Source organism: Ranitomeya variabilis, chromosome 4, assembly GCF_051348905.1.
Source record: "Ranitomeya variabilis isolate aRanVar5 chromosome 4, aRanVar5.hap1, whole genome shotgun sequence".
In the NCBI taxonomy this organism is placed as follows: Eukaryota; Metazoa; Chordata; class Amphibia; order Anura; family Dendrobatidae; genus Ranitomeya; species Ranitomeya variabilis.
This window is the reverse complement of record NC_135235.1, coordinates 641,274,717-641,299,253: the sequence shown is the minus strand read 5'-3', so window position 1 is coordinate 641,299,253 and position 24,537 is coordinate 641,274,717. Positions and strand designations below refer to the sequence as shown.

At 42.9% G+C, this 24,537-nt stretch overlaps 1 protein-coding gene across 1 annotated transcript in view; it reads left to right on the top strand.

The window, feature by feature from the left end:
• The window catches only part of LOC143768163 (uncharacterized), a 120,659-nt gene that overhangs the window by 60,876 nt on the left and 35,246 nt on the right, over nt 1-24,537 (top strand). The window contains exons 10-12 of the mRNA XM_077256852.1: nt 13,963-14,053; nt 17,885-19,223; nt 23,951-24,131. Coding sequence (XP_077112967.1) covers nt 13,963-14,053; nt 17,885-19,223; nt 23,951-24,131 — 1,611 coding nt within the window. The remainder of the gene's footprint in view (nt 1-13,962; nt 14,054-17,884; nt 19,224-23,950; nt 24,132-24,537) is intronic.

Genomic DNA, 24,537 nt, shown 5'->3' with positions numbered 1-24,537 from the left:
AACGTCTCTGCGCCTTTTATCTTCGAGGTTGACGTGTCTGAGGTGGGAGTGGGTGCTGTGAAGTCGCAGAGTGCGTCTCCTGGTAAATGTTGTCCATGTGCAATTTTTTTTTTAAAACTAGACTGCCGAGAAAAATGATGACATTGGTAACAGGGAACTCTTGGCATTCAAGTGGGCTTTTGAAGAGGGGCGTAATTTTTAGAGGGAGCAGTTAATCCGGTTATGGTGATCATGGATCATAAGAATCTTGTATATTTAGAATCAGTGAAATGTCTAACTCCTTGACAGGCAAGACGGGTATTGTTCTTCACCAGGTTTAACTTCTTTGCCATATATAGGCCGGGGAACAAAAACATTAAGGCTACTTTCACATTTGCGTCGGTAGTCGCCCGTCGCAAAGCGTCGGTGCGACATACCGATGGAAGTTTGTCCTTTCACATTTCCGTGTGTAGTCCCGGGGAGGAAAGAGTGAGTGCGAGGTTTCTTGCTGGACATGCGCAGTCAGAAACACTGTCTACAATGTACAGAAAAACGTTTCCTTGAGCGTTTTTTGCAAAAGATGGGCCGTCACATTTCGCAGGATCCAGTGCCCGGTGGAAAAAACGTGAGTACATACGCCGCTAATACAAGTCTATGGGAAAATGCCGGATCCTGCTAATTTTGGTAAAGTAGCCTAAGGCAGATGCCTTATTTTGTTTTCCTGGGGGAGGAAATAATTGTGAACCGATACCTATTCTATAAAAATCTGTTGTTATAGCTTCTACATGCTCCAATCTTGAAAGAGAGGTTGTTAACACTCAGGGGGACACCCCTGCTGCCTGTCCATTAGGTAAATTGTTCCTGTGAGTCTTGATCCAAGAATCCTTAGTGAACATCACGATTCGGTCTTGGCCAGACATCCTAGTAATAAAGCCACCAATGATCTTCTTACTCAGCGTCTTTGGTGGCCAGGGGTTCATCAGGATATCCGTGAATATGTAGCCGCCTGCAGTGTCTGCGCATTCTAAGGGTAAGTGCACACGTTGCAGATTTTCCTGTGGAATTTTCTGCGCAGATTCTGCATCTCTTGGCAGAAAACGCAGGTAAAACTGCGTGGATTTGATTAGTTTTTCATGCGCTTTTTCAAGTGGATTTCTATTCATTTTTGTAGGCTAAATAAAGACCTATCATTTAACGGCTGCCAAGGCAAATAGGATCATGGGGTGCATTAAAAGTGGTCTGGGCACACATGATGGGAGCATTATACTGCCTCTGTACAAATCCCTGGTTAGACTGCACATGGAGTACTGTGTACAGTTTTGGGTACCAGTGCTCAGAAAGGATATAATGGAACCAGAGCGAGTACAAAGGAGGGCAACAAAATTAATAAAGGGGATGGGGGAATTACAATACCCAGAGAGATTAGCAAAATTAAGATTTAGTCTAGAAAAAAGATTACTGCGGGGCGATCTACACTGCGTGCAGAATTATTAGGCAAGTTGTTTTTTGGATCACATGATACTTTTTATACATGTTGTCCTACTCCAAGCTGTTCAGGCTTGAGAGCCAACTACAAATTAAGTAAATCAAGTGATGTGCATCTCTGTAATGAGGAGGGGTGTTGTCTAATGACATCAAATCCCTATATAAGGTGTGCTTAATTATTAGGCAACTTCCTTTCCTTTGGCAAGATGGGTCAGAAGAGAGATTTGACGGGCTCTGAAAAGTCCAAAATTGTTAGATATCATGCAGAGGGATGCAGCTGTCTTGAAATTGCCAAACTTTTGAAGCGTGATCACCGAACAATCAAGCGTTTCATGGCAAATAGCCAACAGGGTCGCAAGAAGTGTGTTGGGCAAAAACGGCGCAAAATAACTGCCCATGGATTGAGGAAAATCAAGCGTGAAGCTGCCAAGATGCCATTTGCCACCAGTTGTGCCATATTTCAGAGCTGCAACGTTACTGGAGTAACAAAAAGCTCAAGGTGTGGGATACTCAAGCACATGGCCAAGGTAAGGAAGGCTGAAAAACGACTACCTTTGAACAAGAAACATAAGATAAAACGTCAAGACTGGGCCAAGAAATATCTTAAGACTGACTTTTCAAAGGTTTTATGGACTGATGAAATGAGAGTGACTCTTGATGGCCATAGGCTGGATCAGTAAAGGGCAGAGAGCTCCACTCCGACTCAGACACCAGCAAGGTGGAGGTGGGGGACTTGTATGGGCTGGTATCATCAAAGATGAACTTGTGTGACCTTTTCGGGATGAGGATGAAGTGAAGCTCAACTCCCAGACCTACTGCCAGTTTCTGGAAGACTTCTTCAAGCAGTGGTACAGGAAGAAGTCGGTATCGTTCAAGAAAAACATGATTTTCATGCAGGACAATGCTCCATCACATGCCTCCAACTACTCCACAGCGTGGCTGGCCAGTAAAGGTCTCAAAGAAGAAAAAATAATGACATGGCCCCCTTGTTCCTCTGATGTGAACCCCATAGAGAACCTGTGGTCCCTCATAAAATGTGAGATCTACAGGGAGGGAAAACAGTCCCCCTCTCGAAACAGTGCCTGGGAGGCTGTGGTGGCTGCTGCACGCAATGTTGATCGTAAACAAATCAAGCAACTGACAGAATCTATGGATGGAAGGTTGTTAGTGTCATCATAAAGAAAGGTGGCTACAGTATATTGGTCACCAATTTTTTTGGGTTTTGATTTTGCATGTTAGAAATTTTTATTTCTAAATTTTGTGCAGTTATAATGGTTTACGTGGTGAAAATAAACAAGTGAGATAGGAATATACCGTATTTTCCGGCGTACAAGACGACTTTTTAACCCCTGAAAATCTTCTTAAAAGTCGGGGGTCGTCTTGTACGCCGGGAATCGCCTTGTACGCCGGGTGTATATGGTGGGTGGGGGGGGGGGGAGTGATCCTGATGAGGACGAGGGGGCGTCTCACAGAAAAGTGAGTATCCCCCATTACCTTATCATAGCGCTGCAGCGTGGGGTCTCTGTGCTGGGAGCGGCGGCGGCTGCTGTGCTGTGCTGTGGCGGCTCCTCTTCTGCAGTGTGGGGCCTCTGGTGCTGTGGGGCGGTGGCGGCGGCGGCGTATCTTCATGCAGTCGGGGCTCCTCCGGCATCTCAGCCTGGAAGCCCCGCCGGCAACTCCATCGGTACAATGCGCTGGCCTCCGGGAAAATGGCCGCTGCTTAGATTCAGATCTCGTTGAGATCTGAATCTGAGCATGCGCAGCCCCCAGCGGCCGGGCCACCGCATCGCACCTATTGAGCTGCCTCCGGGAAAATGGCCACTGCTCAGATTCAGATCTCGTCTCCCGAGATCTCGGGACGAGATCTGAATCTGAGCAGCGGCCATTTTCCCGGAGGCCACCTGACCGCATTGTACCCATGGAGTTGCCGGCGGGGCTTCCAGTCTTTGAGATGCTGGAGGAGCCCCGACTGTATGAAGATACGCCGCCGCCACTGCCCCACAGCACCAGAGGCCCCACACTGCAGAAGAGGAGCCGCCACAGCACAGCACAGCAGCCGCCGCTCCCAGCACAGAGACCCCACGCTGCAGCGCTATGATAAGGTAATGGGGGATACTCACTTTCCTGTGAGACGCCCCCTCGTCCTCATCAGGATCACTCCCCCCCCCCCCAAAAGGCACATATTCACCGGCCCTATAAGACGACATAGGGTGTATAAGAAGACCCCCGACTTTTAAGAAGATTTTATTTTTTAACTGGTAAAGTTGGGGGGTCGTCTTATACGCCCAGTCGTCTTATACGCCGGAAAATACGGTATTTGGTTTTTATTAAGTTGCCTAATAATTCTGCACAGTAAGGCCGGCGTCACACTTGGCGTAAGACAATACGCCACGTATTATACGGCCGTAATACGGAGAAATGTTCCCAAAATATTGATCCGTAGTCAGGGTGTGTCAGCGTATTTTGCGCATGGCATCCTCCGTATGTAATCCGTATGGCATCCGTACTGCGAGATTTTCGCGCAGGCTTGCAAAACCGACATCTAATGGATTTATGTGCTCAAATGTTCGGGAAAACATATATACAGTATATATATATATGTCATTGAGACACATATTTATATATATTCTGTATTTAGATTTCATTCAGCGCGATATCTGTGAACAGCCGGTAATTCAATTGCCGGCTTTTCATTTCTCCTGCCTAAACCCGACAGGATATGAGACATGGTTTACATACAGTAAACCATCTCATATCCCCATTTTTTTTGCATATTCCACACTACTAATGTTAGTAGTGTGTGTATGCAAAATTTGGGCGCTGTAGCTGCTAAAATAAAGGGTTAAATGGCGGAAAAAATTGGCGTGGGCTCCCGCGCAATTTTGTCCGCCAGAATGGTAAAGCCAGTGACTGACGGCAGATATTAATAGCCAGGAGAGGGTCCATGGTTATTGGCCCCCCCGTGGCTAAAAACATCTGCCCCCAGCCACCCCAGAAAAGGCACATCTGGAAGATGCGCCTATTCTGGCACTTGGCCACTCTCTTCCCACTCCCTGTAGCGGTGGGATATGGGGTAATGAAGGGTTAATGCCACCTTGCTATTGTAAGGTGACATTAAGCCAGATTAATAATGGAGAGGCGTCAATTATGACACCTATCCATTATTAATCCAATTGTTTGAAAGGGTTAAAAAAACACACACATTATTAAAAATTATTTTAATGAAATAAACACAGCGGTTGTTTTAATAATTTATTGCTCTCTCAATCCATTTGCAGGCCCTCGCTTGGAAAAATAATAAACGCACAATATAGATACCCTCAGCTGAACCGTCACGTCCCACGATGTAATCCATCTGAAGGGGTTAAAATAATTTACAAGCAGGAGCCCTGCTAATGCAGCGGTGTGCTCGTGCTTGTAATTCTCCGGCGAATGAATGAAATGTAGGTCATTGACCTACATTTCCTTCAGTCGCGGTGATGCGCCCCCTGGTGGATGTCCTCATATGACCTGGAGCGTGGGAAAAAGTTCCCAGGCTGCAGTTCATGAGAACATCCAGCAGGGGCGCATCACCGCGACTCAATGTAAGTACAGATCCAGCTTTCCTTTCAGCACCTGGGGATTACAGGCACGAGCGAGTGGTTTATCGCAGCTCGTGCCTGTAATATTAGTTAACCCCTTCAGATGGATTACCTCGTGGGACGTGATCGGACATCAGAAGGTATGTATATTGTGCGTTTATTATTTTGCCAAGCGAGGGCCTGCAAATGGATTGAGAGAGCAATAAATTATTAAAACAACCGCTGTGTTTATTTCATTAAAATACTTTTAAATCATGTGTGTGTGTGTTTTTTTTAACCCTTTCAAACAATTGGATTAATAATGGATAGGTGTCATAATTGACGCCTCTCCATTATTAATCTGGCTTAATGTCACCTTACAATAGCAAGGTGGCATTAACCCTTCATTACCCCATATCCCACCGCTACAGGGAGTGGGAAGAGAGTGGCCAAGTGCCAGAACAGGCGCATCTTCCAGATGTGCCTTTTCTGGGGTGGCAGGGGGCAGATGTTTGTAGCCACGGGGGGGGGGGGGCAATAACCATGGACCCTCTCCTGGCTATTAATATCTGCCCTCAGTCACTGGCTTTACCACTCTGGCGGAGAAACTTGCGCGGGAGCCCACGCCAATTTTTTCCGCCATTTAACCCTTTATTTTAGCAGCTACAGCGCTGAAATTTTGCACATACACACTACTAATATTAGTAGTGTGGAATATACAAAAAAAAAGGGGATATGAGATGGTTTACTGTATGTAAACCATGTCTCATATCCTGTCGGGTTTGTGCAGGAGAAATGAAAAGCCGGCAATTGAATTACCGACTTTTCACTAACACCGCTGCGTATTTCTCGCAAGTCACACTGCTGGTCCGTGTGGAATCCGTATTTTTCTCGCCCCCATAGACTTTCATTGGCGAATTTTTTGCGCAATACGCTGACAAACGCAGCATGCTGCGATTTTGGACGGCCGTAGAAAGCCGTATAATACTGAACCGTAATATACGGCTGATAGGAGCAGCCCCATTGAGAATAATTGTGCCGTTTATTTTGCGAGTTTTACGGACGTAATTTCTGCGCTCTTACGTCCGTAAAACTCGCCAGTGTGACACCGGCCTAATAGTTGCCTGCACAAACAGATATCCTCCTAAGATAGCCAAATCTAAAAATAACCCACTCCAACTTCCAAAAATATTAAGCTTTGATATTTACGAGTCTTTTGGTTTGATTGAGAACTTTGTTGTTGTTTAATAATAAAAATAATCCTCTAAAATACAACTTGCCTAATAATTCTGCACGCAGTGTAACAAACATGTTTAAGTATATAAGGGGACAATACAAGTATCTCTCCGGGGATCTGTTTATACCAAGGAAGGTGACGGGCACCGGGGGCATTCTTTGTGTCTGGAGGAGAGAAGGTTTTTCCACCAACATAGAAGAAGATTCTTTACTGTTAGGGCAGTGAGAATCTGGAATTCCTTGCCTGAGGAGGTGGTGATGGCGAACTCAGTCGAGGGGTTCAAGAGAGGCCTGGATGTCTTCCTGGAGTGTAACAATATTGTGTCTTAGGCCGCCATCACACATGCGAGTTTTACGGACGTAAGAGCGCAGAAACTACGTGCGTAAAACTCGCATAACATATGGCACAATGCTTCTCAATGGGTCTCGTCCTATCAGCCGTATATTACGGATCCGTAATATACGGCGTTCTACGGCCGTACAAAATCGCAGCATGCTGCGTTTGTCAGCGTATTGCGCAAAAAAATCGCCAATGAAAGTCTGGGGGCGAGAAAAATATGGATTCCACACGGACCAGCAGTGTGACCTGCGAGAAATACGCAGCGGTGTTAGTGAAAAGTCAGTAATTCAATTGCCGGCTTTTCATTTCTCCTGCCTAAACCCGACAGGATATGAGACATGGTTTACATACAGTAAACCATCTCATATCCCCATTTTTTTTGCATATTCCACACTACTGTTAGTAGTGTGTGTATGCAAAATTTGGGCGCTGTAGCTGCTAAAATAAAGGGTTAAATGGCGGAAAAAATTGGCATGGGCTCCCGCGCAATTTTCTCCGCCAGAGTGGTAAAGCCAGTGACTGACGGCAGATATTAATAGCCAGGAGAGGGTCCATGGTTATTGGCCCCCCCGTGGCTAAAAACATCTGCCCCCAGCCACCCCAGAAAAGGCACATCTGGAAGATGCGCCTATTCTGGCACTTGGCCACTCTCTTCCCACTCCCTGTAGCGGCGGGATATGGGGTAATGAAGGGTTAATGCCACCTTGCTATTGTAAGGTGACATTAAGCCAGATTAATAATGGAGAGGCGTTAATTATGACACCTATCCATTATTAATCCAATTGTATGAAAGGGTTAAAAAACACACACACATGATTTAAAAGTATTTTAATGAAATAAACACAGCGGTTGTTGTAATATTTTATTGCTCTCTCAATCCATTTGCAGACCCTCGCTTGGCAAAACAATAAACGCACAATATACATACCTTCTGCTGACCCGTCACGTCCCACGAAGTAATCCATCTGAAGGGGTTAAAATAATTTACAAGCAGGAGCCCTGCAAATGCAGCTGTGCTCGTGCTTGTTATTCCCCGGCGAATGAATGAAATGTAGGTCATTGACCTACATTTCCTTCAGTCGCGGTGATGCGCCCCCTGGTGGATGTCCTCATATGACCTGGAGCGTGGGAAAAAGTTCCCAGGCTGAAGTTCATGAGAACATCCAGCAGGGGCGCATCACCGCGACTGAAGAAAATGTAGGTCAATGACCTACATTTCATTCATTCGCCGGGGAATAACAAGCACGAGCACAGCTGCATTTGCAGGGCTCCTGCTTGTAAATTATTTTAACCCCTTCAGATGGATTACTTCGTGGGACGTGACGGGTCAGCAGAAGGTATGTATATTGTGCGTTTATTGTTTTGCCAAGCGAGGGTCTGCAAATGGATTGAGAGAGCAATAAAATATTACAACAACCGCTGTGTTTATTTCATTAAAATACTTTTAAATCATGTGTGTGTGTGTTTTTTAACCCTTTCATACAATTGGATTAATAAAGGATAGGTGTCATAATTGACGCCTCTCCATTATTAATCTGGCTTAATGTCACCTTACAATAGCAAGGTGGCATTAACCCTTCATTACCCCATATCCCACCGCTACAGGGAGTGGGAAGAGAGTGGCCAAGTGCCAGAATAGGCGCATCTTCCAGATGTGCCTTTTCTGGGGTGGCTGGGGGCAGATGTTTTTAGCCACAGGGGGAAGGCAATAACCATGGACCCTCTCCTGGCTATTAATATCTGCCGTCAGTCACTGGCTTTACCACTCTGGCGGAGAAAATTGCGCGGGAGCCCACGCCAATTTTTTCCGCCATTTAACCCTTTATTTTAGCAGCTACAGCGCCCACATTTTGCATACACACACTACTAACATTAGTAGTGTGGAATATGCAAAAAAAATGGGGATATGAGATGGTTTACTGTATGTAAACCATGTCTCATATCCTGTCGGGTTTAGGCAGGAGAAATGAAAAGCCGGCAATTGAATTACCGGCTTTTCACAGATATCGCGCTGTAGTAAATATAAATACAGACTATATATATATATGTGTCTCAATGACATATATATATATATATATATATATATATATATATATATATATATATATATATATATACTGTATATATGTTTTCCCGAACATTTGAGCACATAAATCCATTAGATGTCGGTTTTGCAAGCCTGCGAGAAAATCTCGCAGTACGGATGCCATACAGATTACATACGGAGGATGCCATGCGCAAAATACGCTGACACACCCTGCCTACGGATCACTATTTTGGGAACATTTCTCCGTATTCCGGCCGTATTCCGGCCGTAAAATACGGACCGTATTGTCTTACGCCGAGTGTGACGCTGGCCTTACTGTGATTTGGATCTTAAGAAGGACGTAGATCTGGGGATTTATTCTGACGGAATATAGGCTGAACTGGATGGACAAATGTCTTTTTTCAGCCTTGCTAACTATGTTACTATGTAACAAAAAAAAAAGAATTGTGATGTAATTTCCTTGTCCAACCTCTTCTTTTACAAAGTGTTAATCCGCACAGCGGGGAAGCCCACTCAGTGCACAGGTAATTGCATGAACTGATGCTGTAAGCATGTATACAGCAGTAAGTGCTCCATGAGCCGGGGTGCCACTTCAAAGAAAATAGCCACAATGGATAAAAAAATTGAAAGGAACGGATGGCACTCACCGGTTAAAAAACCTCTTTATTACAATACTTTAAAACATTGGCGTCGGGAGGATGGGATCTACTGACCAGTAGAAGTGCCACTGCAGCGCAAAACAGCTGTCTTCCATTCCACTCCTGCTCCCATCCTCCCGACGCCAATGTTTTAAAGTATTGGAATAAAGAAGTTTTTTAACCGGTGAGTGCCATCCGTTCCTTTCAATTTTTGTAACCTCTTCTTTTACATATTCCATTGAAGAATAATGTTTGCAAACACATATAGATAGATATATAAATCTATAGACAGATAATAGATAGATCTAAGATAGATAGATAGATAGATCTCAGCATTTCACAGCGGCATTTAACAGGTTAATAGCGGCGGGTGAATCGCGATTTCACCTGCCACTATTGCGCGCACATGTCAGCTGTACAAAACAGCTGACATGTCGCGACTTTGATGTGGGCACACCGCCGTAGCCCACATCAAATGGGGAGACACGACATGCGCAGTAATAGTACGGCGCATGTCGTGAAGGGGTTAAGCTGCTTTTTTATCTCGATCCTCGAATAAACACTGCCGTGTTTTCAGTGTAACGTCACATGGTACTGGGACTGATTTCTGGCCCGATATAAACCCGTAAGGCTACTTTCACACTAGTCGTGCGATGGTTGCTTCGGACCGTCGCCACCAAAAAGCGTTGCTTGTAACGTTTTTTGGTGCGTCGTTCCCGTCTTTTCTGACCACGAATGCGCGGCCGGAACTCCGTCCCCGCCTCCCCGCACCTCACATTGGGGCAGCGGATGCATTGAAAAATAGCATCCGCTGCCCCCATTGTGCGGCGCTTCCACAGCTAGCGTCGGTGCGCCGCCACGTCGCATAGCGACGTGCAGCGCATGACGCTAGTGTGAAAGTAGCCTTAACGGATGAAGAATAGAGGAAACGCATCAGGAGATAATCTGGCATGAGATCCTTCTGGTCAGGGTGCACTGTGGGGATTGGACAAATTACCCCCTAATTGTATGAAGGATAATTTTTGAGCATCTCTTCTGAGCCGCCGGTTATGGATTTGGGTGAGATTGTTCCTGTCTCTCATTAATATGGGATTTATCCTCATCACAATAATACATCCCAGATAATTATACCAGCACAGACGGGGTTATCACTGACAGGCGTCCTGACAAATTAATGGTGCGGGATAATTATTAGGGAGAGTTCTCTATTTATAAAATGAACGTCTGTGTGGTTTCTTATTTGTTTATGTGGCAAAGAGAAGCACATTTTATATATTGTATTAAAAGGTTTATTTTATCCAACTTCTTTGCTTTAACTTATTACATCCACCCTGTAAATCCCTCCTGACCCCACACAACATACACACAGCTCTGCTCCGTACACCTCGTACACACACGGCTCCGCTCCATACACCTCGTACACACACGGCTCCGCTCCATACACCTTGTACACACATGGCTCCGCTCCATACACCTCGTACACACACGGCTCCGCTCCATACACCTTGTACACACACGGCTCCGCTCCATACACCTCGTACACACACGGCTCCGCTCCATACACCTCGTACACACACGGCTCCGCTCCATACACCTTGTACACACACGGCTCCGCTCCGTACACCTCGTACACACACGGCTCCGCTCCGTACACCTCGTACACACACGGCTCCGCTCCGTACACCTCGTACACACACGGCTCAGCTCCGTACACCTCGTACACACACGGCTCCGCTCCATACACCTTGTACACACACGGCTCCGCTCCATACACCTTGTACACACACGGCTCCGCTCCATACACCTTGTAGAGCGGGTAATGGTGTGCACTCTGGTCAAGAGTTGTGGAGGTGCTGGTAAATCGGACCGTGTGGTCAAGTCAATAGTAAAAGAAAAGTATCTTCTATATAAGAGAATTCTCCTGAGTGACCCTACAAGGATGGACAGGGACAGGGACAAGATGGCGGAGAGGATATTACACCTCACCCTAGAGATCCTCTTCCGGCTTACTGGAGAGGTGAGAGATTCTGATGATGTCACATTACATCATTCTTATCTATGGGAATAACAGATGGACAGAACTGGAGAGGTGAGGACTCTGGAAATGTCTGTAGTGAGATTTATTAATGTGTCTCTCCATAACCAGGATTACACAGTAGTGAAGAAGACCTCTAGTGAGCGCTGTCAGGACCCTGTGTCTGAGGGATGGGGAAGACCCCTGAGCCCAATCACGGGGCCTCCACCTCACCCCCTGATACATGAGGACATCAATGACCAGAAGATCCTAGAACTCGCCTACAAGACGATTGAGCTGCTGACTGAAGAGGTGACACTGCTGGGACATTATACAGTAACGCTATGGAGGGATTGGGGGATGACGGTATCATTGTATGTGTCAGGTTCCTATAAGGTGTCAGGATTTCGCCGTCTATTTCTCCATGGAGGAGTGGGGGTATTTAGAAGGGCACAAAGATCTGTACAAGGACGTCAGGATGGAGGTTCCCCAGCCCCTCACATCACCAGGTAATAGACAGGACTAAATACACACGGCCTATAATTATCTGTATATAAAGAATGAATTCAGTCCCTGTATGTGTTTCCTCCAGTTCTATCCAGTGAGAGGACAACACCCGAGAGATGTCCCCGTCCTCTTCTTCCACAGGACTGTAAACAAGAAGACCCTGATGTTTCTCAGAATCAAAAGCAACAAACATAAGCTCTCCAAGTTTAGCACATGATGTTTATAAATGTTGTATTTATCGTCCTTTTGCCACATGACACACATCAATGCGGCAATCCAGTTCTACCCGACCACGCTGCACCATGTCCCCATCGATATTAGAGCGGCGGTAATGCAGTCTCTGAGGTGATCCAGTGTTGCTGGCAAAGGATGCAAATAAACGGTCTTTGACATACCCCCAAAGGAAGTCACACAGTGTCAGATCAGGATACCTGGGGGCTATTCTCTTGCATTGTTGCCATTTTTGGATCTGATGTTACCTGGTGAGTTTCAAGTCAGTCTCAAACTCTGAGATGTGACCTTTTGATAAATTCTTATTACAAACAAATTTATGTCTTTGCAGTAATATAAATGCAAAACCAGATGAATTTTTCATAATCACCCTGTATATATCCCTCATTCTGGCCCAAATCCTGGTGGACATATCCCCATCCTTCCCTACCTCCCCTGCTGCGCTGTGATCTCTTCAGAAGCCGGCATCTGACTTCAGCTTCCACCAGTCACGTGCAAGCTGATGTCAGCTGCTGGCCTCTGATTGGCCGGCAGTGTATTTTGCTGCGTACAGACTGTACTGGTCTCTTTGCCACAATACACTTCAGCTGAATGTACATTCTTGGACGCACGTCTAGTTGAACATTGTCCTGGCATCGGCTGGGCCTCCACCCGCTCAGGCCTGGTTGCCACCATGCTTCCCAGTGATATGTTGAAGGCTGTGAATGTCTTGTGTTCAGGTTCGTCCACGGACACACATCCAGTTGTAGATTGTGCTGGCGTCAGTGGGCTTTCCCTGCACGGGCCTGGTCGGGTCCTTTGTTACCATGATCATTACACCAAGCTTCCCAGTGATATGTAGAAGGCTGTGAAGGTCTTGTGTTCAGTCTTGTTTAATCCACCAGTATTATACACTAAATGATTGATTTATTAGAGACACCAAAACGTTTCTAATATAAACTTTCCTAAATGGAAATGTGACCAGTGACTCCAGAGTACGCCAGGAGATCCACTGATCACTTTTCTGTGGATATTTGCAATGTGAATCTACATTATAATGGGAACATAAGATGATGTGATCTACTTTGATCATTTATTACATACAATGGTGGTGAGATTATACTGAGAATGTTGTGATTGAGGAAAAACATCCAGGAAAAACAGATCCTATGAATACAAGGAGCTCATTAACTGAAGAAGAAGCTTTCATCACAAGTCATTCTAAGGACAGGCGGTGTACAGTCATGTCCTGCAGCTGAATACAATGCTGGATCTACAACTAGGGTGTACAAATAAACAAGTCTTCGGCTCAGGAGCTTACCTAGGCTTTGTGGCCAGTGGTCAACTAGGTTCATCCTTTTCTGGCAGAAGGACACTTGCGGCAGGACAATGCTTGATGCCACAATGGTTGTATAGTCATGGATTGCTTCTAGGAACATGATAGTACATTTCTTCTTGCTTACCCGGCTCTTATAGTGCTTAGTTCTTAATCCTATGGAACATCTGCTTTACAAGTAAGAATGGGTTGTTCAGAGCAATTCAGTATCTCCACCTATATTGTGGCAACTGTAAAAACCTATCCTGTCTTCAAGGGACAATATTCATGCAGAAGGATTAACACTTTCTGTTACTGACAAAATAATTTGCTGAGGCTCTGAAGACCAGAGGAGTCCAACAGGCTACTAGACGGGTGTCTCTAATAATGTGGCCATTCAGTTTGTTTTATACTTGGTAGAGATGACAGGATAAAGCTGATCATAGACATTAGATGTTGTCTGGAAACTTCTCACAATTATATTTATGGTTATGGAGACTTCTGGTTACAGTTAGAAGTCGACAGGTCGGATTTGTACAGGAGACCTGCAGCTATTTCATCTTTTCTGTTCTTCTAAATAATTTCTTATGACTTTTTCATCTCTCTCTGACTCTTACAATATTTATTTCAGGGTAAAGATCTGCCCCGTATTAATACTACAGAGACATATGTGAGGGATGATGAGTGGTGTAATGAGGAGATTCCTACAGATAACCGCACAGGTGAGTAGTGACCACTACATGCTGAGAAGTCACAGATTCTTCTCAGTCACTGGATTTTAGAAATATGTGATGATAATTTTAGGATCTGTAACACAGAATATTATTGTCTGATTGGACTGGCAGAAAAATTTGATTGCAAACTTTTAAATTGACTAAATTAAAAGGTGTTTTTCTCCACATAATAATGCAGAGCTTCATGATGGACTATAAAATGCAGTATACTGAAGAAGAGCTCATGTGATTGCAGGTTTAGGTTCCCTTTACTGATGAGCGAATATACTCGTTACTCGAGATTTCTCGAGCATGCTCGGGGGTCCTCCCAGTATTTTTTAGTGCTCGGAGTTTTAGTTTTTCTTACCGCAGCTGAATGATTTACATCTGATAGGCAGCTTAAGTACTTATGGGTATTCCTAGCAACCAGGCAACCAGGGTTGTCATTATGATTCAAAAAGAGAAAACACAGTAGTTTGACAATAAATGGATTCACCCAACCACTAACCATGAGTGGAGTTTTTGTGTTATCATTCATATTCCCTGAAAAAAGGCCAAGAAAGGAAAAATTCTGCCGGGGTGTGTAAACTTTTGAGCACAACTGTATATGTATGTCTGTGTGTGTGTTTTGAAGAATATTTCCTTGGAAAAGGATGTGTAATTGACCTAGAGAATTGCTCTATGTAAAAGCTCATGTTTAAATCGCATTGCAATCGGATGTAAATCGGATGCTAGGTGTTAAAAATCGCCTGACACTCGCATTACACTCATGCGACTCTCGGCAGGGAGACTCGGACCGATTTTTCAGACGTTTAGTGTGACTCCAGCCTTACTGTTAATCTCTTTAGGGTTTGTAGCACAGAATATTAATGTTTGATTTGACTGGTAAAAAAATTGGATGGCCAAGTTTCAAATTTAGTAAATGAAATGGTGTTTTTTTTTTCACACAAAAATACAGAAAAAGAGCTTGTGTTATTGCAGGTTTCGGTCCCCCGAGGTGCTAAAAAAAATAAGTTATGAGTCTCAATAAATGGCAACAGATACCATTATTTTTCTTACAATCCTACAAGTTTCGCATCTCTGTAATTCTTCTGACCTGGAGAATGATGTTGCCGGGTAATTTTTACAGTAAAATGAACTAAAAAAAGAAGCAACAATGGAAAAATTGATTTTACTGTTTTCCAGTTTGTTGTATGATTAAATTAATATTCAAAACGAGAATTCGTCAGAAAAAAAAAAAGAATCAAGCCATCACATGGAAAAATAAAAAAGTTATGGTTCTTGGAAGAAGGACAAGAAAGAAAATTCAACTGAAACTGCAAGAAGGAAAATTGCCACAAAGGAATTAAATAAACATTTAAATATTAAGCTAATTTTTTCTGCCAACATCACAATATAGAAAACTTCAACACATAGTGGATGAGAACAATAAAGAATGGTTGGCATATATCGGGTCTGTCATGGTTTGATGAAGCAAAATTACCATTAAGTGTAGTTACCGATTTTCCCCACTTTTGACTTCTTTATTACCTGTTTTTCAGTAAATTAAATGGTAAAGTGAATGGCGTCATACAAAACAACAACTCATACTGCAAAAAAGAGAAACAACTGCCCTCATGATATCTATAGTGTCAGGAAATTGAAAAAGTGGCCTCTCTGAAAATAAAAAGGAAAAAACGTAAATGCAAAATCAAATATATGCTGCGTTCTTAACCTCTTGTGACTTTATGTGGTATTAACTCTGGAATGCTTAAACATATCCTATTGATTTTGAGACTGTTTTTTCATGACACATTGCACTTTATGGTAGTGGTAAATTTGTATTGATATTTTCAGTGTTTATAAAAATCTCAGAAATTTTAACAAAATTTTTTAAAAATTATCAATTTTTGAACTTTGATTATCCCTTTAATCCAAGTAGTCACACCATACAAAAATATTAATGAATATCATTTCCCTCGTGTCTGCTTTATATCAGCACCATTTGCAAAATGTTGTTTTATTTTGTTAGAATTCTAACAAGTCATGTATCGGTCATTTTTCATTTTTTCAAGGAAATTTACTAAACTTATCTTTTTTAGGGACCTGCTCAGTTTAGAAGTGATTTTTTGGGGTTTCCAATATGTAAGACCCCCAACGTGATACCACTTTAAAAACAGTCCCTCTTAACATATTCAAAATTGCTTTCAGGTAGCTTATTAATCCTTCAGGTGCTTTTCAGGAATTAATGCAATGTGGTATGACAGGAGTTAAGAAGTTTATTTTTAGCATCTAAATTTTAATAACTTCTGAACAGGCCACTATTGCTGGCAGATTTTAAAGGGATCCCGTCACCGCCCCCTGGCATTTTTTAACTAATATAGCCACCTTGTGAAGCACTAATGCTGCATTCTGTCAAGGTGGCTCTTTTATTTGGGGTTCCTTCCAACGCTGCAATATTCGTTTTTTTTAATTTGCCCGCCATACCTGTAGTCTGTCCGGGGGGGACATGTCTTTTCCCCCCCAACACAAACGCCTCCCACCCATCACTCGGCCCCTTGGTGCGCCGCCTCCTCTGCCTTCATTAACGTCCCCGGCGCCTGTTCTGTAAGTTCCTTTTTCGGGCATGCGCAGTTTGCGCTGCCCTTTGACTCACATCACATGATGGGAACTTATATTTCAGGCGCCGGGGACATTAATGAAGCCAGAGGAGGGGCCGAGTGATGGCTGGGAGGCGTTTGTGTCAGGGGGGAAAAGACATGCCCCCCGGACAGACTACAGGTATGGCGGGCAAATTAAAAAAAACGAATATTGCAGCGTTAGAAGGGAACCCAAATAAAAGAGCCACCTTGACAGAATGCAGCTTTAGTGCTGCACAAGGTGGCTCTTTTAGTTAAAAACGCCAGGGGGGTGATAGGTTTCCTTTAAGGCCGTTATTTGGTCATGAACTGCCATTGCAAACATCAGGACCACACGATCAAGATCTTAGGGTGCCAATGGGGATAAATAGGGAGCCCCAACACTCTGTTAACTATCTAGATGCTGTAGTCACTATTTACTGCAGTATTTAAGGGGTTAAACGGCTTTAGTCGGTGCCAACACTGATCATGGCTGATGCATAAAGTTGTTAGCTATACTGTACAGCTGATAGCTGCTGGATTGTCAACCATTGGGGGAAGCTAGTCTCTTATATCGCAGGTCCATAAAAAGATGTATTGGTGGTCACTAAGGAGTGATGGGGTTACTGCAATTTCTGAACAGGTTTTATTGGGCTGTGTTTTGAAAATATTGTGCTAATAGAAGCTTTGTTGCCACTGGTAGCACACACGCGCATATATATATATATCCCCTTTGGGCTTAGACTAGTTTGCTGTATTTTTAGTGGTTAACACATGTGTCGCTTGTGTGTTTCATTCTGCACTTCGATGTTGTTTTCAGTGTTGTATTTTGTTACATAAACCTTTTCTCCATTATTATTTGTTGGTTCCTTATTTGTTATATGGGAAGTGAATGTTGTGGGATAGTTTTGAGGACCTTTTTGGAGGCTGACCTCTACTAGTCTTCACTGAGTATTTCGCTAAATATAAATAAATATTTTATATTTCACAACATTTTGGTGACAGGTACAGTAAAACATGAACCTATAAAGTGGCGAAGTGCAAGACGAAAATAGCAGAAGCCTAATGGTCTAACATAATGTATGAGTCCCTGCTTTGATATCTTCTGTTGCCACCAGTGCCTTCATCATTTCCTAATTGAATTTTAATACAATTTGCACTGAAATGTTCTAGAAAGTCTAAGTATTATAATTATTAATCTAATTTCATGGCTATGCTTTAATTTCTGTTTTATTCTTGGCAGATGACTGCACCAGCCGATCGGGGACACATCTTACATTTTCAGAATTGACTGCACATGATCATACTATCACACCGGATACTTGTGAAGAACATGACAATATCCCAGATTTATCCTCAGCCCTTCACAGTAAAGATCCACCATATGATACTTTTGAAAAGTTTCAGTCTTCTGATTCATCACAGACTATTATGCAAAACAAAAATAACACAAGTGGTTGTGAACATCGAATAGCTTACACAAGAAAGAAGCCATATCCATGTTTAGAATGTGGGAAATGTTTTACAATAAAATCAAATCTTATTGCACATGAGAGAATTCACACAGGGGAGAAGCCATTTTCATGTTTAGAATGTGGAAAATGTTTTACAGCTAAATCAAGTCTTCTTAACCATGAGAAAACACACACAGGTGAGAAGCCATATTCATGTTCTGAGTGTGGGAAATGTTTTATACAAAAAACGTGTCTTGTTGAACATGAGAGAAGTCACACAGGGGAACAGCCTTTTTCATGTTTAGAATGTGGAAAATGTTTTACAGCTAAATCAAGTCTTCTTAACCATGAGAAAACACACACAGGTGAGAAGCCATATTCATGTTCTGAGTGTGGGAAATGTTTTATACAAAAAACGTGTCTTGTTGCACATCAGAGAATTCACACAGGTGAGAAGCCATATTCTTGTTCAGAATGTGGCAAATGCTTTACACTAAAACGTTATCTTGTTAATCATTGGAGAATTCACACAGGGGAAAAACCATTTTCATGTTCAGAATGTGGGAAATGTTTTACACAGAAAACACATCTTGTTGCACATGAGCGACGTCACACAGGGGAGAAGCCTTTTTCATGTTCAGAATGTGGAAAATGTTTTACGGAGAAAGCAAGACTTGTTATTCATCAGAGAGAACATACAGGTGAGAAGCCATATTCATGTTCAGAATGTAAGAAATGGTTTACAAGGAAATCATATCTTGTTATACATGAGAGAAGTCATAGAGGCGAGAAGCCTTATTCATGTTCAGAATGTGGGAAATGTTTTACTCACAAATGTTACCTTGTTACACATCAGAGAATGCACACAGGGGAGAAACCATTTTCATGTTCTGAATGTGAGAAATGTTTTATGGTAAAATCACTTCTTGTCAGCCATCGAAGAATTCACACAGGGGAGAAACCGTTTTCATGTTCTGAATGTGGGAAATGTTATACATTGAAAGCAAGTCTTGTTACACATCAGAAAACGCACACATGGGCGAAGCCATTTTCATGTACAGAATTTGGGAAATGTTTTACACACAAAAAAGGACTTGTTAAACATCAGAGATCTCACACAAGGGAATAGCCATATTGATGTTCAGAATATAAAAATGCTTTGCAAGTTTTAGTATGTAAACAATACCAGTCTAATATGTAGTTAATTAAAAAATTTTGGGCCTTCTGCCTATGCAGAATTTTTTTCCCCGCCTCTCATTCAACAAATTAGCTGAAATACAAAAATTGTGGGTCTCGCATGTTCACACTACAGTTATATGAAAAAGTTTGGGCACCCCTATTAATCTTAAGCTTAATGTTTTATAAAAATTGTTTTTTTTGCTACAGCTATTTCAGTTTCATATATCTAATAACTGTTGGACACAGTAATGTTTCTGCCTTGAAATGTTTATTGTACTAACGGAAAATGTGCATTCTGCATTCAAACAAAATTTGACAGGTGCATAAGTATGGGCACCTCACCAGAAAAGTGACATTAATATTTAGTAGATCCTCCTTTTGCAAAAATAACAGCCTCTAGTCGCTTCCTGTAGCTTTTATTGAGTTCCTGGATCCTGGACGAAGGTATTTTTGACCATTCCTCCTTACAAAACAATTCCAGTTCAGTTAAGTTTGATGGTCGCCGAGCATGGACAGCCCTCTTCAAATAATCCCACAGATGTTCAATGATATTCAGGTCTGGGGACTGGGATTGCCATTTCAGAACAGTGTAATTGTTCCTCTGCATGAATGCCTGAGTAGATTTGGAGCTGTGTTTTGGATCATTGTCTTGCTGAAAGATCCATCCCCTGGTAACTTCAACTTTGTCACTGATTCATGAACATTATTGTCAAGAATCTGCTGATACTGAGAGGAATCCATGCGTCCCTCAACTTTAACAAGATTCCCGATGCCGGCATTGGCCACACAGCCCCAAAGCATGATGGAACCTCTACCAAATTTTACTGTGGGTAGCAAGTGTTTTTTCTTGGAATGCTGTGTTTTTTGGCCGCCATGCATAACGCCTTATTGTATGACCAAACAACTCAATCTTGGTTTCATCAGTCCACATGACCTTCTTCCAAAAATAAATTGGCTTCTCCAAATGTGCTTTTGCATACCTCAGCTGACTCTGTTTGTGGCGTGCTTGCAGAAACGGCTTCTTTCGCATCACTCTCCCATACAGCTTCTCCTTGTGCAAAGTGCGTTGTATAGTTGACCGATGCACAGTGACACCATCTGCAGCAAGTTGATGCTGCAGCTCTCTGGAGGTGGTCTGAGGATTGTCCTTGACTGATCTCTCCATTCTTCTCTGCCTTTCTGATGTTTTTCTTGGCCTGCCACTTCTGGCCTTAACAAGAACTGTACCTGTGTTTTTCATTACCTTACTATGTTCCTCACAGTGGAAATTGACAGGTTAAATTTCTGATACAGCTTTTTGTATCCTTCCCCTGAACAACTATGTTAAATAATCTTTGTTTTCAGATCATTTGACAGTTGTTTTGAGGAGCCCATGATGCCACTCTTCAGAGGAGATTCAAACAAGAGAACAACTTGCAAGTGGCCACTTTAAGTAGCTTTTATCATGATTGCATACACCTGGCTATTCAGTTCAAAGCTCAATGAGGTTACAAAACAAAAAAAAAGTGCTTTAGTAAGTCAGTAAAAAGTAGGTAGGAGTATTTAAAACAAGAAAATGATAAGGGTGCCCATACTTATGCACCTGTCAAATTTTGATTGAATGCAGATTGCACATTTTCTGTTAGTACAATAAACCTCATTTCAAGGCAGAAACTTTACTGTGTCCAACAGTTATTAGATATATGAAACCGAAATAGCTGTTGCAAAAAAAACAATTTTTATAAAACATTACGCTCAAGATTAATAGGGGTGCCCAAACTTTTTCATATAACTGTATTTCCCTCCTATGGGAAGTAACGCCTTCCCCTGACCTAACCCTTCAACAGACTTACTGGGTCCAAATAAATTTACCGGAGATGTATTTGTAAAAGGCAATAGACTCTTTTCTTTGTCCTCAAGCAAACCCCTAAAGCATGACTTCAGCCATGGTTCTTATTTGGTCATAGGTGAGCCTGTTCTGATTTGCAGACAAAGTCGACACCAATATGGGAACCGTCTGGTCTCCTTTCAAATATATAAAAGCGACATGTTTAGACTAGGTGTTTTTGCAGCATCTTTTTTCTGCAACAAAACATGATCTCTTGACTGGAAAGAAGCTATAGAAAAAGCATGTTTTCCTTGTTTTTTCTTGCTGTGTTTTTTGCTGCAGTTTTCGCATGCTAGATTTGTCTCTTGGGTCATAAAGTTTAGACATGCTCCATTGCGCAAAAAAACATGCAAAGCACAAAATCCTGATGACAAAAGAAAACAAGCTGTGTGCATGAGATTTCTGAAATCTCATAGACTTTGCTGGTACTGTGAGACCCAGCTGAAAATTTGCATTAAAAAACGCATCAAGAAAACGCTGCAAAAACGCCTAGTGTGAACTTAGTAGTAACGCTCTCACTCAAGAAGGGAAACAGCAAAATGCTTTATCTCCTTAACTCTACTTATGTCTCTCTAGCCACCCCCTTTGAGAAGATATGTAGGGGATCCCCTTCTATTAAAGGTCTAATCTCCAAATTAAACTACATGATAAGTGACTCCCTACTTTCCCTGGTATCCCAAAATATGTATATGATTAAATGGGAGGTCTCTTCCTACCTGACAAACTATTTGGGCAAGAATTACTGAAACTTTGATTTGTACAACAGTTAAAGAGAACCAGTATAAAATAATGGTGTTCTGGTACCACACTCCAGAATCAGCTCTCCTCCTCTCCTCGCGCTGTAAGTTGTGTTGTACTGGCCCTTCCCCAAATTATCTATGAGGAAATGTATCAATAATCACAGTTACATCTTTTGTGCTCAAAATCTGATTCCATCACAACAAACTTAAGTGTGATTCATCTCCAAACAGTGTGGAGGAAGGGGCTGCAGAGCAGAGCTGACAGTGCTATGAGAAGAGAAGAGTTGACTGAAGAATTTATAAGGTGACACAGCTAAACTCAGCTGTGCTGCTCCCTGAAGTTCACCTGATAAATGGGAGAATGTATGAATGAAAGGAAGGGGTATAGGCAAAGCCATAATGCATTAACTAATCTTCCCTAAAATGGCAAACTTTCTTTTCTGATCCCGAATGTTGATAAGTCTGGCTTCATAAGAATTCATAGTTTTTAATTCTAATTATTCATCTAAACATTTTTATACCATTGATAGTGCAAACTATGAAAAGGTCTTTAGATAGTTACTACTAGTTTAGTCTAGTACTAGTACTTGTCACTACTCACACAGACCGTGAGGCAGAAAAATCAAATGTTCCGGTGTCAGTACCAAGAGAGCACGTAGATAACCTATCGAAAAGACAAGTGTAAATCAGATCTCTGTCCAAGGGTTAAAACACAAGGGGATAGCGGATCAAAGCAAAAGGACAAGACAATGGGATAGTCCAAAGGGTCAGGCAGCAGAAGATCGGGTACTATAAGTATCTTAGGAACACTAGAACCCTCTGATAGGATATTAGATATCCAAAGACAAATTAATATAAGATATCGCACTACACTGATAGTATGTCTAAGAGGTCCCAATAGGTGTCATGGGGTTACCGCAACAGAGAGGAGCCAGAAGACTGGAGCGTCTGATTGCTCCTACTCCTACGCTGAAAAGAAGCACTTCACCTTCATTTTAAATGGTGTTTATTTCTTTAGGCAGAACAGAGTTTAATCGACCATATTGGGAGCTCTGGGAGTCTGAGCTCTCAGCTGAGCTCCGTTAGCCACTCCTATCCCCTATATATTCTGAGTCCTAATTGAAACACATCATTAGAGCTAGCTTATGCTACTTGCCTTGGAGGAGAGGTGTTTTGGTGCTTATTATGAGGAGTTTGGAGGAGTTATCTGTGACTGTTGCATGGGTTTGTAAGTGTGATAATTCCCTTCCTTCTTATTTAGTTTTTTCCCCATACTCCACTCCCTGGTGCATTCCTCTGTTAAATGTGAGTGAATATTTGTATGCCTATGCCTGGCATTTCCAGTTACCCCTTGTTCATGTTGCCTTGTTCTTTTCGGGGTGGTGTACGGCGGTGCACAGCAGCTTTCCTCTTCCCTGGGTGGGGGAAGGGAACAGACGGAAGGCTGATTCAGGACATAAGGAAAGGGTGGAGGCCCCGGAATCTTCACCTTCAGAAGAATAGGCAAGCTAGGGTGCCGCCTAGTGTTAGTGAAAGGGAAGGAGCCCCTGATACTGGGTTACCCGACAGCTGAGTCATGACATTACCTCTGAGCATAACCATTTTTTGATCCATTATGGATCCTATTACTCATCTGACAGAGCAACTGCAGCATCTCAGTCTGGAAGTCACTGATCTATGCACTGTTGTTTTGCAGCACCCTAATACATCTGGTGTACGAATCATGTCTCAGAGTGATCCCGTAGTGGAACCCAAGATCGCTTTGCCTGACAGGTTCTCTGGGAGGTGTGACAAGTTTGTGGTTTTCAGAGAGGCCTGTAAACTGTACTTCAGATTAAGTCCTGTTTCCTCAGGTACAGAGGAGCAAGGGCGTTTTCTCTCCCATCTGACTCCCAGTCGCTTCAGATGGTGGAGGATTTTTTTCTGACACTGGGCCTTATATACGAGGTCTCCTTGGCGGAGTCCACACTGCGCAAACTTCAGCAAGGAGACCGGCCAACGGAGGAGTATTGCTTTGATTTTCGTAGATGGGCCACGGGCACTAGGTCGAATGACCTTGTACTCCGTAGCCAGTTCTATGAGGGGCTTATAGTAAGGGTGAAGGATGCCTTAGCCCTGTATGAGACTCCAGTCTCCATTGAGGCAGCCATTTCTCTGGCAATCTGGGTTGATCGCCGTCTTCGACAGAGACATAGGGTGACATTCCATTCAAGTGAGATTGACACTGAGTCATCTGAGGAACCCATGCAGGTGGGTGTGGCAACTCACTCTGGAAAACTGTCTGTTGTTTGGCGCAAAGGGGAGCATGTTTTTACTGTGCTGAAAAGTGCCATTTCGTGTTCATGCGTCCTTCCCAACCTCACAGTATACAGCCGCTGGAAAACTAAGAGGCCCTGGTTACGGGGAGGTTAGCAACCTGGGTGTACTCATCAACTGCGTACATAGGACACAATTTTTTCTGCCAGGTGAAATTCACCTGGGTGAAATTAAGGTAGATGTGTCTGCATTTCTGGACAGTGGGATGGAGTGTAACTTGATTGACGTTAGGTTCGTCCAGGTCTAAGGCCTCAATCCACTTACTCTGTCCAGACCCATACCCATAATTGCTATTGACTCCTCCCCTTTGAGACAGGGCTATTTTACTCAAGTTGTCTGA